The 17,404-nt window shown below is 51.7% G+C and overlaps 1 protein-coding gene across 1 annotated transcript in view; it reads right to left on the bottom strand.

Annotated features, from left to right (window-relative positions):
* The window catches only part of tchp (trichoplein, keratin filament binding), a 62,080-nt gene that overhangs the window by 30,914 nt on the left and 13,762 nt on the right, over window positions 1-17,404 (bottom strand). Inside the window, exons 2-3 of the mRNA XM_072479980.1 lie at window positions 16,514-16,713; window positions 6,001-6,211 (exon numbers count right to left, since the gene is read on the bottom strand). Coding sequence (XP_072336081.1) covers window positions 6,001-6,211; window positions 16,514-16,704 — 402 coding nt within the window. The 5' untranslated portion in view covers window positions 16,705-16,713. The remainder of the gene's footprint in view (window positions 1-6,000; window positions 6,212-16,513; window positions 16,714-17,404) is intronic.

Below are 17,404 nucleotides of genomic sequence, written 5' to 3'. Positions count from 1 at the left end.
CTGGCGTCATCAGGCAAAGCAAAGGGTGGAGGGGTTTGTCTCCTCCTCAACTCGTCCTGGTGCTTGGATGTGGCGACCTACTGCTCCCGGACCTGGAATACCTTGCCGTGAAGTGTCGCCCATACTAGCTTCCACGTGAGTTCACTTCAGCCATTATCTCAGCGTTCTGACTTCCGGTGACGCCCTCGAGGAAGCAGGTCGCAGGTCGGATTGCTCCCGCCCACGATGGGCAAACAGACCTGTTTCACAGGATTATTTCGGGACCTGACGACCTGAATCGATGGAGACGACGAAAGGAAGAGGTTTTCCACCCGGGGTATGGACAGTTGGACCAGAAGTGGTCGAGTGGAGCGGCAAAGATCGAAGCAAGAGCAGCGGGGACCCCAGACCGGGCGGCGAAGCATGGCGGACGGCAGGGACCAGGGAGCGGAGGCTCACTGGCCAAGGTAGCAACAGATGGAGTTTTTTAGGAACTGCTTCACCGAACTGAAGAGGGACACTTTGGACCCGATGAGGGCGGTGATGGACTGAATGGTCGAGGTGCAGGCGGTCCGAGAGAAGGCGCTAAGGGAGGTCGAGGTGAAGCTCTCCAGGAAGGCGGACACGGTAACGGAGCTGGAGCACGAGGTGGAGGAGCTGAACTCCCGCCAGAGGAGGATGCAGGAGCAGCTTGAAGAGCTGGGGAATAGAGCCAGGAGGCAGAACCTGAGGATCGTTGGCCTCCCCGAGGGCTGTGAGGGATCGGATGCGGGTGCATACGTGATGGGTATGCTCGGGGCGCTGATGGGACCGGAGACTTTCCCTCCACCCCTGGAGTTGGATGGGGCGCATAGAGCCCCCGCAAGGAAGCCCAGGACGGGCGACCGACCGAGGGCCTTGGTGGTTCGCTTTCACCGGCTTGCCGACAGGGATCGTGTGCTGCGAAGGGCCAAGGCGGAGAGGAGCAGCAGATGGGAGAACTGCGAGGTGCGCATCTACCAGGACTTGGGAACGGAGCTGGCCAAGAAGCGTGCAGGATTCATCAAGGTAAAGGCAGCCCTCTACAAAAAGCAGGTGAGGTTTGGAATGCTGTATCCTGCGAAGCTTTGGGATACGTCTGAGGAACTCCATCACTACTTCGGGACACCAGAACAGGTTTGGGCCTTCATTAAAGAGAAGAAGCTGGACTTGAACTAACGGGCACTTAGTTTTTTCAGTGCTCTACAGTGGCGGTGGTCTGTTAACCTAGCTTGCTTTGACTAGGAATGGACTTTTATTAAAAGCTGGACTTGAACTAAAGGACTCTGGGCTCACAGAGCTTTTGTGTGACGGCGGTCTGTTAAATTATCCTGTACTGTAATGTTTTATTTAAGATTGTTTTCAGCCTGGACAGAGAGCGGGGGCTGGAGGGCGCACTGCTTAGGGTGATTTTGGGAGATTGCAACGAGGGGGGGGGCCTGCACTTGGTATCTTTTGGCGGGTGATCGGGGCTTCTGATGGGGGGGGGGGATGGGCTAGGGGCTGGTTAAGGGACTTGAAAGGGCACGGGGAGATACAATCAGGTTAATGGGTCCTTGGTGTGTGGGGGGAGGGCCCGAGCATTGGGCGGGAGACAGTCAGGCGCCAAGTGCAGGGGTCAGCGTAGCTAGCGTAGGTCAGGGGGCACCAGGGAGAGAAGGGGCGGGCTGGGGCCAAGCGCAGGGCGGACCTGGCAGGTCAAGCCTCGGGCGGGGGGGGGGGGGGGGAGAGAGAGCCGGGAAGGAGAGCAGAGAAGTATATGGCCTTCCTTTTTCTCTGTAAATGTTACAAATCCGTTTTAAATTTTTTAAAAATCACAGAGTTCTACATCCCACCACAGGCAGAAGTGAGGAAGGCGCTGGACGAACTGTACACAGTTATAAACACTACGAAACAGAACACCGGAGGCCTTGTTCATCGTGGCCGAAGTCTTCAATAAGGCCAATCTCAAGAGTGTACTGCCAAAATTCCACCAGCCCATCTCCTGTCCCACCAGGGGCGACAACACTCTTGACCACTGCTACTCAAAACTCAAGGGCGCCTACCGTTCCATCCCCCGACCACACTTTGGGAAATCAGATCATAAGACACGGTTCTCCTTCTCCCGGCATTCAAGCAGACACTCAAGCGGGAGAATCCAGCGAAGAAGGTCGTGCAGTGCTGGTCCGAGGAAGCAGAAGAACTCCTACGTGGCTGCTTAGAGACAGTGGACTGGTCCATATTTAAGAACTCAGCAATGAATTTAACTGAGTATGCCACCACCGTCACAGACTTCATCAGCAAATGTGTGGACGACTGCGTGCCAAAGAAAGCAGTCCGTACGTTCCCCAACCGGAAACCATGGCTCAATCGCGAGACTGACTCCCTACTGAAGGACAGGTCTGAGGCGTTCAAGTCAGACAACCCTGACCTATACAAGAAATCCAGGTACGGCCTCCGCAAAGCCATCCAAGATGCCAAGAGAGAATATCAAACCAATCTAGAGTCACAGGCAAACTCTCGGTGGTTGTGGCAAGGACTAAACAATATAACGGGCTACAAAGCGAAGCCGAGCAGTATCTCCAGAAGCAGCCACCCCTCCCCGAAGAACTCAATGCATTCTATGCTCAGTTCGAGCAGGAAACCAACAATCCGCTGTTGAGTGCCCCAACAGCCCATAACTCACCCATACCCACCATCACAGCTTCCGAAATCAGATCGGCCTTCCTGAAAGAGAACCCTCGGAAGGCGACGGGCCCGGACGGGATCCCTGGTCGTGCACTCAGAGCCTGCGCGGACCAGCTGGCAGCGGTGTTCGCGGATATCTTTAGGTCCCCACCTGCTTCCAGAAGATCACCATCATACCGGTACCAAAGAATAACCAGGCAACGTGCCTCAATGACTATGTCCGGTGGCCCTGACTTCAGTCGTAATGAAATGCTTCGAGAGGTTGGTCATGAAGCGCATCACCTCCATACTCCCAGAATGCCTTGATCCACTGTAATTCACACACTGCCGCACCCGGTCCACAGCAGACGTCATTTCCCTGGCCCTACACTCATCCCTAGAGCATCTCGAAAACAAGGACTCCTACATTAGACTCCTATTTACTGACTACAGCTCCACCTTCAACACCATAATCCCAGCCAAGCTCATAGCAAAGCTCCAAAACCTAGGACTTGGCTCCCCACTCTGCAACTGGATCCCCGACTTTCTGACCCACAGACCACAATCAGTAAGAATGAACAACAACACCTCCTCCACAATAGCCCTCAATACCGGGGCCCCGCAAGGCTGCGTACTTAGCCCCCCTACTCTACTCCCTATACACACATGACTGCGTGGCAAAATTTGGTTCCAACTCCATCTACAAGTTTGCTGACGATACGACCATAGTGGGACAGATCTCGAATAATGACGAGTCAGAATACAGGAGGGAGATGGAGAACCTAGTGGAGTGGTGCAGCGACAACAATCTCTCCCTCAATGCCAGCAAAACTAAAGAGCTGGTCACTGACTGCAGGAAACAAAGTACTGTACACACCACTGTCAGCATCAACGGGGCTGAGGTGGAGATGGTTAGCATTTTCAAATTCCTAGGGGTGCACATCTCCAAAAATCTGTCCTGGTTCACCCACGTCGACGCTGCCACCAAGAAAGCACAACAGCGCGTATACTTCCTCAGGAAATTCAGCATGTCCACATTAACTCTTACCAACTTTTACAGATGCACCATAGAAAGCATCCTATCTGGCTGCATCACAGCCTGGTATGGCAACTGCTCAGCCCAGGACCACAAGAAACTTCAGAGAGTCGTGAACACAGCCCAGTCCATCACACGAACCTGCCTCCCATCCATTGACTCCATCTACACCTTCCGCTGCCAGGGGAAAGCGGGCAGCATAATCAAAGACCCTTCCCACCCAGCTTACTCACTCTTCCAATTTCTTCCATCGGGCAGGAGATACAGAAGTCCGAGAACACGCATGAACAGACTCATCGTGCAACATCGTGGGCCGAAGGGCCTGTACTGCGCTGTATTGTTCTATGTTAAAAAACAGCTTCATCCCCGCTGTTACCAGACTCCTAAATGACTCTCTTATGGATTGACCTCATTAACACTACACCCCTGTATGCTTCATCCGATGCCAGTGTTATGTAGTTACATTGTATATCTTCTTAGGGTTAATGTTACAAGTTGCCCTATTATGTATTTTATTTTATTTTATTTTCTTCCCATGTACTTAACGATCTGTTGAGCTGCTCGCAGAAAAATACTTTTCACTGTACCTTGGTACACGTGACAATAAACAAATCCAATCCTGGTGGCCCGGGCAGCCACGTGTGCGCCAGGGCTAACGCGCACAAAACACTCTGATTGCCTCCAATTCCCGCTCCTGCTGGTTATGGGCAGCCATCTCCTTTTTTTGGGGGGGGGGGGGGGGGGGGTTAGACAGTTTGATACAGTCTGATGCATGCAGTCAGGGGGTGGGTAGCTGGTGGCTTCTGTGGCCAGGGTACCCGGCCATGTAAGCTAGTATGGGTGCCGGGGTGTGGTGCATGGTGGATGATCGGCCGCCGTCCGGGTGGGAGGGAAAGGTCAAGGGTGCGTGGGACGTGGGCTGGTGTCAGGGGCACAGTACTACCTACTCACCCTGGCCACCGAGGAGATTGTGCAGTTTTATCCTGCATTACTGGTCCTGACAGTGTTGCTCATGGCACTGACGGCCCCTGCCACCTGCGCTCAGGCACGGCGAACGGCAGTGGCTGGCAGCCTCCCTCCCGGACCGAGATACAGGGTCATCAGCCTGTCCTCCATGGCGTCCAGCAACATCTCAAGCTCGGCGTCCATGAACCTTGGTGCGGCTCTCCTCGCTGTCATCTTGGGATGGTGTGTGTGGGGAGTGTAGTGTGTATATGTTACTGCAGCTTTTCAGCCTCCTGAGTTACAATCGCAGATCTGGCACCGTTTCTCATTGGAATCGATTGTGTTCCACATGGTGCCGATGCTAGCCCCTCAACAGTCGCTGAATTGGTCCAGGTGCGGCGCCAAGTTTGCTGTTGTGGAAGTCCACGAATCCGGCCCCGGCTTCTCAGGAACGGTGAATTCCGCCACTGGTGTTTCTGGATTTTGAATTTCCAGACTAGAGAAGTTACAGTGTAATTAACTAAACATGAATGGAATTGCAGAAATGTACACCTTCCTGAGCTTGTAATTCAACAAGTGACTCTTCTCTATCATGGCTCCCCTTGGCATGGATCATTGTCTTCTTAAGAGAAATAAAGAAAAAGATAGAAAAGAAAAATCAGCATAATGATCCAACCTGCTACTGAACCCTGCCACAAATACCTAAATTACGTTATTTCAAGTGTGAGGCCTTTTGTGTAGTTGAAATGTGCATATGACATACTACAGTGCGTCAAATTATGTTTGATAGCACTCCTATGAACGTCTTTGGGGTGTTTTAACCACATTAAAGGTGTTATACAAATGCAAAGTGTTGTTGTTGAAGAGGCTTTCAGAGTATCACAGATCTTCTATCATATTTCAACCAGTAACACTCTCCTTGGCATCCATTATTCCATATGCTTAAATGCACAGATTAGGTTACATGCTGTAACTTCCTCCCAGGTATCCATTATTCTTTATGAATGCATTGATTCAATTACAGTGTGTACCTCCAACCTGCAATACACTACCACTTACAATCCTCAAAGTATACACCTTGACAGAGACTGTCACCAGGGTATTCTATCATGACAGTATAACAACCAAGCCTGATGCACAGGCACACCACTTTCACAGCATGGTCAACTGGATCTGCCATGGCCACCTGGCCGATTTCCCTGCCCAACCCACTCCACCGGCTGATGCCAATTGTAACTGTTGTGCCCCAACTTCTGTCTGACTGTGAACAGCTAACTTGGTACAGGCCAGAGACCTTCCTGGTCTGCGGGACTCAATTCACACCAGTTGGCGATTTATCTAGACCACCTGGATCTCCAAGCCAAACCCATTCCTACCTTTCTTCTGCGCTCCTCACGGGCAGATTTCAGTTCCTCAGTCTTCTCCTTTGCATCCTGGATGAGAGAACCTGCATCCATCTTCAGTTCCCGCAGCTCCTCTTCAAGGAGATCTTGTTCCTCTTGCAGTAAGAGCTGCAGCTTTTTCCGTCGTTGCTCCAGATTACACAACTTTTCCTGCTGCTGCCGGTCCCGGTGATATGCTGCCATGCTGCCAACAAAAGGAAAGTGACTAAATGTTCCCTCCTCACAGCCAGAAACAAATGATCCACTTCACAATGTTCTGGTCCAATAGCTCTGGTAGTCTTGCACACAATTTCCAAACTTAATACCCATTCTCAACTGGCACATTCTCACATGTTTTCTCAGAGAAACTGTCTTTAGTTTTAGAAGACATGACAATATTGGCTGAATTTGAACTTGGGTTTCAAAGAGAATTTGAACCGACTATGTAACCCATCCCATACAATGGTCCTTAATAAAATGTATTAAATAGCTACGCACCTGGCTCAGTGGGTAAATACACCATCATGTCTGATACCATTAGACCATAAGACATAGGAGCAGAATTAGGCCACTCAGCCCATCGAGTCTGCTCCGCCATTCAATCATGGCTGATATTTTCTCATCCCCATTCTCCTGCCTTCTCCCCATAACCCCTGATCCCCTTATTGATCAAACACCTATCTATCTCTGTCTTGAAGACACTCAGTGATTTGGCCTCCACAGCCTTCTGCGGCAAAGAGTACCACAGATTCACCACCCTCTGGCTGAAGATGTTCCTCCTCATCTCTGTTTTAAAGGATCGTCCCTTTTGTCTGAGATTGTGTCCTCTGCTTCTAGTTTTTCCTACAAGTGAAAACATCCTCTCCACGTCCACTCTATCCAGGCCATGCAGTATCCTGCAAGTTTCAATAAGATCCCCCATCATCTTTCTAAACTCCAACGAGTACAAACCCAGAGTCCTCAGCCGTTCCTCATACGACAAGCTCTTCATTCCAGGGATCATTGTTGTGAACCTTCTCTGGACCCTTTCCAAGGCCAGCACATCCTTCCTTTGATACAGGCACCAAAACTGCTCACAATACTCCAAATGGGGTCTGACCAGAGCCTTATATAGCCTCAGAAGTACATCCCTGGTCTTGTATTCTAGCCCTCTCGACATGAATGCAAACATTGCATTTGCTTTCCTAACTGCCGACTGAACTTGCACGTTAACCTTAAGAGGATCGAACTTCCGGTTGCGGCTATGCGGAGCTAAGTCGCACATACGGCGGCTCCTGCAAAAACTGACTTTTGGGCTCTTTTCAGGGCCCCCAATGGCACTTTTTCGACGTTGCCCGGTGTGGGAAGGAGTCTACAACAGCTCCCCGTCAGTATATGGCTTCAACTAGGAGCGGGGCGACAAAAAAGGTGGTGGTGGACCCGAAGAAGGTGCGAGGGAAGAAGGACAAAATGGCGGCAGGCGGAGACCAAGCAGCGTGGATGCAGTGGGCGGAGGAGCAGCAGGAGGGTATCCAGCGCTGCTTCAGAGAGATTAAAACGGACATGCTAGAGCCGATGAAGGATTCTATTGATAAGCTGCTGGAGACACAGACGGCCCAGGGAGTGGCAATCCACGAGGCTCGACAAAAGATCTCCGACAACGAGGACGAGATCTTAGGCCTGGTGGTAAAGGTGGAGGCGCACGAGGCGTTCCACAAGAAATGGCAGGAGCGGTTCGAGGAGATGGAGCATCGGTCGAGGCAGAAGAATCTGCGGATTCTGGGCCTCCCGGAGGGTCTGGAGGGGCCGGACGTGGGGACCTATGTGGTCACCATGTTGAATTCGCTGATGGGAGCGGGGTCCTTCCAGGGGCCCCTGGAGCTGGAGGGGGCCCATAGAGTGCTGGCGAGGAGGCCCAAGGCTAACGAGCCTCCGCGGGCGGTGCTGGTGAGGTTCCATCGGTTCGTCGATCGGGAGTGTGTGCTCAGGTGGGCCAAGGAGAGGAGCAGCAGGTGGGAGAACACGGAGGTTTGGATATATCAAGACTGGAGTGCAGAGGAGGCGAAGAGGAGGGCCGGGTACAATCGAGCGAAGGCGGTGCTGCACAGGAAGGGGGTGAGGTTTGGCATGTTGCAGCCGGCGCGACTGTGGGTTACCTACAAGGACCGGCACCATTATTTTGAGTCTCCGGAGGAGGCGTAGGCCTTTGTTCAGGCCGAGAAGTTGGACACAGATTGAGGGTCGGGATGGGCAATTGGGGACTGTGGTTGATATGCTATGTTTATTTTTGTTTCGAGGGGGGGGGGGCCTTTGTATTGCTCCGGGTTTCTTTTTCTTTGCGTTTTTTCTCTTTTGGGTCGGTGAGGGTGGCTGGGGTGGGTTGGGCACTGTTTTGGTTGGGTTGGGGCTCTTGGTGGTGAGATGGGGCCCCACGGGGAGGGGGAGGCCCGAGTCAGGGGTGAGGGGACCGGGCCTGTAAAAGGAGCTGCATCAGAGGTGGCGGGGCCTGGTAGGTGGAAAGCGCGGGCTTTTTCCCGCGCTTAGAACAGAAGGGGGAGGGGGAGAACCTATGGATGGGGACTGGAGAGGAGGGTGTGCCACACGATGGGAGGAGTCGAAGGAGAGGCGGGAGTGGCCGGGGTCAGCTGACTTGCGGAAGTGCAATGGGTGGAGTAAATCAGCTAGGATGGGTCTAGCCCGGGGGGGGGGGGGGGATCGAGTTGCTGCTGCTATGGTCGAGGAGGAGCTGGAGTGAGTGGGGGGGTCGAGACGGGGGTATGCCGCGGTGGGGAACGGGCCGGGTGCGGGCGCGTGGCTGGGCGAGGAGGGGTCATGGCTAGTCGGCGGGGGAGGGGGGCGGATAGCCCCCTGATCTGGCTGATAACCTGGAATGTAAGGGGACTGAATGGGCCGGTTAAGCGGGCCCGCGTGTTCGCACACCTGAAGGGGCTCAAGGCGGATGTGGTTATGCTTCAGGAGACACACCTGAAGGTGGCAGACCAGGTAAGATTGAGGAAAGGGTGGGTAGGTCAGGTGTTTCACTCGGGGCTGGATGCCAAAAATCGAGGGGTGGCGATCTTGGTGGGAAAGAAGGTGTCGTTTGAGGCGTCGAGCATTGTGGCAGATAATGGCGGCAGGTACATTATGGGAAGTGGTAAGTTGCAGGGAGAGAGGTCAATGTGTATGCCCCAAACTGGGATGATGCGGGTTTTATGCGGCGTATGTTGGGTCGGATCCCATACTTGGAAGTGGGGGCGCCTGATAATGGGGGGAGACTTTAACACGGTGCTGGACCCGGCACTGGATCGCTCCAGATCGCTCCGGCGGCGGCTAGAGTGCTGAGGGGTTTTATGGACAAGATGGGAGGGGCGGACCCTTGGAGATTTGCAAGGCCGGGGGCTAGGGAATTTTCATTCTTCTCACATGTCCTTAAGGCTTATTCCCGAATCGACTTTTTCATCTTGAGTAAGGCGTTGATAGCGAGAATAGAGGATACTGAGTATTCGGCAATAGCCATTTCGGACCACGCCCCGCATTGGGTGGACTTGGAGATGGGAAAGGAGAGGGACCAGCGCCCGCTGTGGCACTTGGAGGTGGGGCTGTTAGCGGACGAGGAGGTGAGCAAGCGGGTCCGAGGAAGTATAGAGAGGTACCTGGAGACCAACGACAACGGGGAGGTCCGAGTGGGGATGGTATGGGAGGCTGGGAGGCACTGAAGGCGGTGGTGAGGGGAGAGCTGATGGAAGGCGGAGGTGCAGTGGAGGAAGGCCCAGGGGCATTTATGAGTATGGGGAAAAGGCGAGCCGGATGCTGGCGCATCAGCTTTGGAAGCGGGACGCAGCTAGGGAGATCGGGGGAGTTAAGGACAGGAGAGGGAGTGTGGTGCGGAGTGGAGCTGGCATCAATGGGGTCTTCAGGGACTTCTGCGAGGAATTGTACCGATCCAAGCCCCCACGGGAGGAGGGTGGGATGGGCCGCTTCCTGGACCAATTGAGGTTTCCAAAGGTGGAAGAGGGACTGGTGGCGGGATTGGGGGCCCCGATTGGGCTGGAGGAGCTGATCAAAGGGATAGGAAGCATGCAGGCGGGGAAGGCACCGGGGCCTGATGGTTTCCCGGTCGAATTCTATAAAAAATATATGGACCTGTTGGGCCCGCTGTTAGTTAGAACCTTCAATGAGGCAAGGGAGGGGGGGGGCCTTGCCCCCGACGATGTCCCAGGCACTGATCTCCTCGATTCTGAAGCGGGACAAGGATCCCCTGCAGTGTGGGTCTTATAGACCGATTTCCTTGCTAAATGTAGGTGCCAAGGTGCTGGCAAAGGTCTTAGCCAGAGGATTGAGGATTGTGTGCCGCAGATCATCCATGAAGACCAGACGGGGTTTGTGAAGGGGAGGCAGTTGAACGTGAATATGCGGAGGCTTTTGAACGTTATCATGATGCCGGCGAGGGAGGGGGAGGCGGAGATAGTGGTGGCGATGGACGCGGAGAAAGCCTTCGATAGGGTAGGATGGGGGTACCTGTGGGAGGTGCTAAAGAGGTTCAGGTTTGGGGAGGGGTTTGTCAGGTGGGTTAGGCTGTTGTATGAGGTCCCGATGGCGAGTGTGGCCACAAACAGGAGGAGGTCCGAGTACTTTCGGTTGCACCAAGGGACGAGACAGGGGTGTCCCTTACCCCCGTGCTCTTCGCACTGGCGACTGAACCCCTGGCTACGGCACTGAGGGAGTCAAGGAACTGGAGGGGGTTGGTGCGTGGTGGGGAGGAGCATAGGGTGTCACTTTATGCGGATGGAGGAGGAGTTCAAGAGGTGGGACGTGTTGCCACTGTCCTTGGCGGGTAGGGTGCAGTCAATCAAAATGACGGTGCTCCCAATGTTTTTGCTCCTGTTCCAGTGCCTCCCTGTGTTTATCCCAAAGGCTTTTTTCAGACGGGTTAACAGGAGTATAATGGGGTTTGTGTGGGGGCGAGGGACTCAGAGGGTGAGGTGGGTGTTCCTGGAGCGGAGTAGAGATAGGGGGGGACTGGCTCTGCCCAACCTCTGTGGATACTACTGGGCCGCCAATACGCCGATGGTGTGCAAGTGGGTGATGGAGGGGGCTGCCTGGAAGAGGCTGGAGGGGGCATCTTGTGTGGGTACGAGTCTGGGGGCGCTGGCGCCGCTGCCTCCAAGGAGGTATACCACGAGCCCGGTGGTGGTGGCTGCCCTCAAAATTTGGGGGCAGTGGAGGCAGCACAGGGGGGGGGAGGGGGAAGTGGGGGCCTCGGCGGGGACCCCACTACGGGGGAACCACCGGTTCGCCCCAGGAAGAACAGGTGGAGGGTTTGCTGGGTGGCACAGGGCAGGGATACGAAAGTTGGGGGACCTGTTTGTGGATGGGAAGTTCGCGAGCCTGGGTGAGCTGGAGGAGAAGTACGGGCTCCCCCCGGGGAACACCTTCAGGTACTACAGGTAAGGGCATTTGCCAGACGGCTGGTGGCGGAATTCCCGCAGCTACGGCCATACACAGTACAGGACAGGGTGCTCTCGGGGGGTGGGTGGAAGTGGGGAAGATCTCGGAAACTTACCAGGTGATGCAGGAGGAGGAGGAGGCCTCGGTGGTGGAGGTAAAAGGTAAGTGGGAGGAGGAGTTGGGAGAGGAAATTGAGGACGGGACGTGGGCAGACGCCCTGGGGAGGGTGAACTCTTCCTCATCGTGCGCGAGGCTCAGCCTCATACAGTTTAAGGTGCTGCACAGGGCACACATGACCGGGACAAGGATGAGTCGGTTTTTTGGGGGTGAGGACAGGTGTGTTAGGTGCTCAGGGAGCCCAGCAAACCACACCCATATGTTCTGGGTATTCCCAGCACTGGAGGAATTTTGGAAGGGCGTAGCGAGGACGGTGTCGAGGGTGGTAGGAACCAGGGTCAAGCCGGGCTGGGGGCTCGCAATATTTGGGGTGGCAGAGGAACCGGGAGCGCAGGAGGCGAAAGAGGCCGGAATTCAGGCCTTTGCGCCTCTGGTAGCCCGGCGAAGGATTCTTCTTCAGTGGAAGGATGCGAGGCCCCCAAGCGTGGAATCCTGGATCAACGATATGGCGGGGTTTATTAAGTTGGAGAGGGTGAAATTCACCTTGAGAGGGTCGGTACAAGGGTTCTTTAGGCGGTGGCAACCGTTCTTAGACTTCCTGGCAGAGCGGTAGACATTAGTCAATGGCAGCAGCAACTCGGAGAGGGGGGGGGGGGTGTTCTGGACTGTGTTTTGGACTTAACCCTGTTGGGTTTCTTTTTCATTTTGTTATTGATATTTTATGAAAACCGTTTGATAAATTTTTTTTTTTTTTAAAAACCTTAAGAGGATTGTGAACAAGGACTCCCAAGTCCCTTTGTTCTTCTGATTTCCTAATTATCTTCCCATTCAGAAGTCCACGCCTCCATTTCTCCTTCCAAAGTGCATAACCTCACACTTTTCCACATTGTATTCCATCTGCCACTTCTTTGCCCACTCTCCTACCCTGTCCAAGTCCTGCTGCAGCCGCCTGCTTCCTCAATACTACCTGCCCCTCTACAGATCTTTGTATCATCTGCAAACTTAGCAACAGTGCCTTCAGCACCTTCTTCCAGATCATTAATGTATATTGTGAAATGTTGTGGTTCTAGCACCGACCCCTGAGGTACATCACTAGTCACCGGCTGCCATCCTGAAAAAGACCCTTTTATCCCCACTCTCTGCCTTCTGCCAGTCAGCCAATCCTCTATCCATGCCAGGATCTTACCCTTAACACCATGGGCTCTTAACTTATTAAACACCTTGTCAACGGCCTTCTGGAAATCCAAATAAATCACGTCCACTGGTTCTCCTTTGTCTAACGTCCCTGTTACTTCCTCAAAGAACTCCAACAGATTTGTCAGACATGACCTCCCTTTGACATCTGATTGCAGCTTCTCCCTCTCAAACTGCAGGGTAAATTCTATCATATTGTGGTCACTGCTCCGAGGGTTCCTTCACCTTCAGATCCCTATTCAAGTCTGCCTCATTGCACATCACCAAATCCAGAATTGCCTGCTCCCTAATAGGCTCTGTCACAAGCGGCTCGAAAAAAAACATCTCTTAGACATTCCACAAATTCCTTTTCTTGGGATCCACTACCAACCTGATTTTCCCAGTCCAGCTGGATTTTGAAGCCCCCCATGATTATTGTAATATTGTCTTTTTTACATGCCTTTTCTATCTCCTGATTTATTTTCTGCTCCACATCCTACTACTGCTAGGGGGCCTGTACTTAACTCCCAGCAAGGTCTTTTTACCTTTGCGATACCTCAACTCTACCCACAGAGATGCTTTGCCTTCTGATCCTATATCGCTCCTTGCTATCGATTTCACTTCATTCCTTACTAACAATGCAACCCTTATATATGTAGATCCCAATCCTAATCCCCTTGCAGCCATGTCTCTGTGATGCCCACAACATCGTACCGGCCAATTACAATGTGCGCAACAAGCTCATTTACCTTGTTCTGCATACTGCGCACATTTAGGTACAACACCCTCAATCCTGCATTGACCACCTCCCGTTTCACACTTGTCACCTTTTGCCTCTGCCCGAGGATGATATTGTTCTGTTATTTTGGTTCTCTATTTCCCCTTCAGTTATTACACCTTCTAAGCTCATATTCTGGTTCCCAACCCCTGCCATACTAGTTTAAATCCTCCCGAGTGAATCTAGCAAACCTCCCAGCCAGGATATCAGTGCCCCTCCAGTTTAGATGCAACCTGTCCTTCTTGTACAGGTCCCACCTGCCCCGGAAGAGATCCCAATGGTCCAAAAATTTGAAACCAGCCCTCCTCCACCACCAGCTTAGCCACGTGTTTAGCTTCACTATCCTCCTATTTCTCGCCTCACTGGCACATGGCACAGGGAATAAGCCTGAGATTACAACCCAAGGTGTGCTGCTTTTTAGCTTAACTCCCTGAACTCCTTCTGCAGGGCCTCATCACTCTTCCTGCCTATGTTGTTAGCACCTATGTGTACTAAGAGCTCTGGCTGTTCACCCTCCCCCTTCAGGGTGTCCTGTGTTCATTCAGAGACATCCTTGACCCTGGCGCCAGGGAGGCAACATACCATCCTGGAGTCTCTTTCACGTCAACAGAAACGCCTATCTGTGCCCCTTAATATAAAGTCCCCCATAACTATCGCTCTCCTGCACTTTGCCTTCCCCTGCTGAGCAACAGGGCCAGTTGTGGTGCCACTGTTCTGATTGCTGTTGTTTTCCCCTGATAGGCTATTCCCTCAACAGTATCCAAAACGATATACCTGTTGGAGAGGGGGACAGCCCCAGAGGATTGCTCCGCTGACTGCCTGCCCTTTCTAGCGGTCACCCATCTGTCTGCCTGCCCTTGGGTGTGACCACGTCTCTATAACTCCTATCTATGACGCTTTCTGCCACCTGCATGCTCCTAAGTGCATCCAATTACTGCTCCAACCGAACCACGCGGTCTGCGAGGAGCTGCCATTGGTTACACTTGCTGCAGATGTAGTCGATTGGAACGCTGGAAGCGTCACAGATCTGCCAGATCTCACAGTTGGAGCACTGCACCCCGCTGAGTGACATTTAAGCACCAGTTAATTAATTTAAAATAAATTCTTGAATTATTGTTAGATTGAGTTACAATGAATTATATGGCCCTGACACTAGATTTTTACTGTAAAATTAAATACAAGGGCATACAGGTCAGAGAAGGAAGAGATTTGATCCTTGCTCCACACTGTCTTTGCTGTTCGTAGCTTGAACAGCAATCGTGATTTTCACAGTAACTTCATTGCAGTGTTAATGTAAGCCTACTTGTGACAATAATAAAGATTATTATTAATAATGCCAGAACAACAACAAACAAAGAACAAAGAAATGTACAGCACAGGAACAGGCCCTTCGGCCCTCCAAGCCCGTGCCGACCATACTGCCCGACTAAACTACAATCTTCTACACTTCCTGGGTCCGTATCCTTCTATTCCCATCCTATTCATATATTTGTCAAGATGCCCCTTAAATGTCCCTATCGTCCCTGCTTCCACTACCTCCTCCGGTAGTGAGTTCCAGGCACCCACTACCCTCTGCGTAAAAAACTTGCCTCGTACATCTACTCTAAACTTTGCCCCTCTCACCTTAAACCTATGCCCCCTAGTAATTGACCCCTCTACCCTGGGGAAAAGCCTCTGACTATCCACTCTGTCTATGCCCCTCATAATTTTGTATACCTCTATCAGGTCGCCCCTCAACCTCCTTCGTTCCAGTGAGAACAAACCGAGTTTATTCAATCGCTCCTCATAGCTAATGCCCTCCATACCAGGCAACATTCTGGTAAATCTCTTCTGCACCCTCTCTAAAGCCTCCACATCCTTCTGGTAGTGTGGCGACCAGAATTGAACACTATACTCCAAGTGTGGCCTAACTAAGGTTCTATACAGCTGCAATATGACTTGCCAATTCTTATACTCAATGCCCCGGCCAATGAAGGCAAGCATGCCGTATGCCTTCTTGACTACCTTCTCCACCTGTGTTGCCCCTTTCAATGACCTGTGGACCTGTACTCCTAGATCTCTTTGACTTTCAATACTCTTGAGGGTTCTACCATTCACTGTATATTCCCTACTTGCATTAGCCCTTCCAAAATGCATTACCTCACATTTGTCCGGATTAAACTCCATCTGCCATCTCTCCGCCCAAGTCTCCAGACAATCTAAATCCTGCTGTATCCTCAGACAGTCCTCATCGCTATCCGCAATTCCACCAACCTTTGTGTCGTCTGCAAACTTACTAATCAGACCAGTTACATTTTCCTCCAAATCATTTATATATACTACAAAGAGCAAAGGTCCCAGCACTGATCCCTGTGGAACACCACTGGTCACAGCCCTCCAATTAGAAAAGCATCCCTCCATTGCTACCCTCTGCCTTCTAGGGCCTAGCCAGTTCTGTATCCACCTTGCCAGTTCACCCCTGATCCCGTGTGACTTCACCTTTTGTACTAGTCTACCATGAGGGACCTTGTCAAAGGCCTTACTGAAGTCCATATAGACAACATCTACTGCCCTACCTGCATCAATCATCTTAGTGACCTCCTCGAAAAAATCTATCAAGTTAGTGAGACACGACCTCCCCTTCCAGAACCCCGTCCAGAACCCTGACTATGCGGAGAAAAGGAGTCACCCTGGTTCTTGGTGGTGACACTTATGAATTCTCGCTCATTACTGCTTCAAGGAAACTTAATAACATTGGCTTGGTTGCGACTTGGCGAAGTTAGAATTGCCCATTCATTTCCTAGGCATACTAAATGAACAATAGAGGTCCTCTAGATCTCTGCTATCATATCCCAGCAACAGTCAGCTCCACTTGAAAAGAAGATAAAATACTGAATACAGACCAACTATCTACTATGTCATTACCCATTTTTAAACACACATCTTTGCTACCCCTAACTCAAAGAGATGCCCAACTCCATGTTCTCACTAGCAGGTGGTCTCCTAATAAAAACAAAGACTTTTGTTTTCTACCTTTGCTGGTAAGACTGTCTTGAACTCCACTGCGCCTGTTTACTGCTCCGGACATCATGTTTTTTGAGGTACTGATGGTGCAGCTCCCACTGCGTGCGAAGGCGCTCCTCCTGATCCCGCTGACGAACAATGTGCTGTTCCAGCACTCGACTCCGGCTACTCCACCTGGATGGGATTGTAGGTAAAGCCATCTCTGGGACCTAGGGAATCAAATCAAAGCTCGCAGTCACAGCACTTTAAAAATTAGTGCTCTGCAATTCTGAATGTTCAAAATATAACCATTGTTATGTTTTCTCTAATCATCTCCCTTAATAAGTCTGACAAGCACTAACTTGTGGAATTCAGATTTAACAAAAGCCCTGTATTAACTTGCTCAACTACTAGTCTATTGAGCGAGAAGTGACAGTGATTGCAAGTGAGCTATACAACTTATATCATGGGGCTAGTTTAGCACAGTGGGCTAAACAGCTGGCTTGTAATGCAGAATAATGCCAGCAGCGCGGGTTCAATTCCCATACCAGTTTCCCCGAACAGGGGCCGGAATGTGGCGACTAGGGGCTTTTCACAGTAACTTCATTGAAGCCTACTTGTGGCAATAAGCGATTATTATTATATCATCATTTCTGAGCCCAGATCCAATTGATACTTCCAAACTTTGTCATTTAATTTTACCTATGTATTTCACACAATTTCAATTAGTTGGGAAGAGATTAATCTTCTTCGGCAGCAATGTGTCTGGGGAGACAATGATTTGCACTCTGGTGGTCAACTCTGTGTTAAGCGTTCCCTGGTGTGGCTGAGGAGCCTGCTCCGGGAATGGCATGTGCTACTGCATTTGCCGAAGCTGAAGGCAGTGGGCCGAGAAGGTGCAAGGGTTCTGTCTTTTCTGGG

This window comes from Scyliorhinus torazame, chromosome 1, assembly GCF_047496885.1.
Source record: "Scyliorhinus torazame isolate Kashiwa2021f chromosome 1, sScyTor2.1, whole genome shotgun sequence".
Taxonomy (NCBI): Eukaryota; Metazoa; Chordata; class Chondrichthyes; order Carcharhiniformes; family Scyliorhinidae; genus Scyliorhinus; species Scyliorhinus torazame.
The sequence above is the reverse complement of the archived record's forward strand: the minus strand, read 5'-3'. Positions and strand labels throughout refer to the sequence as shown.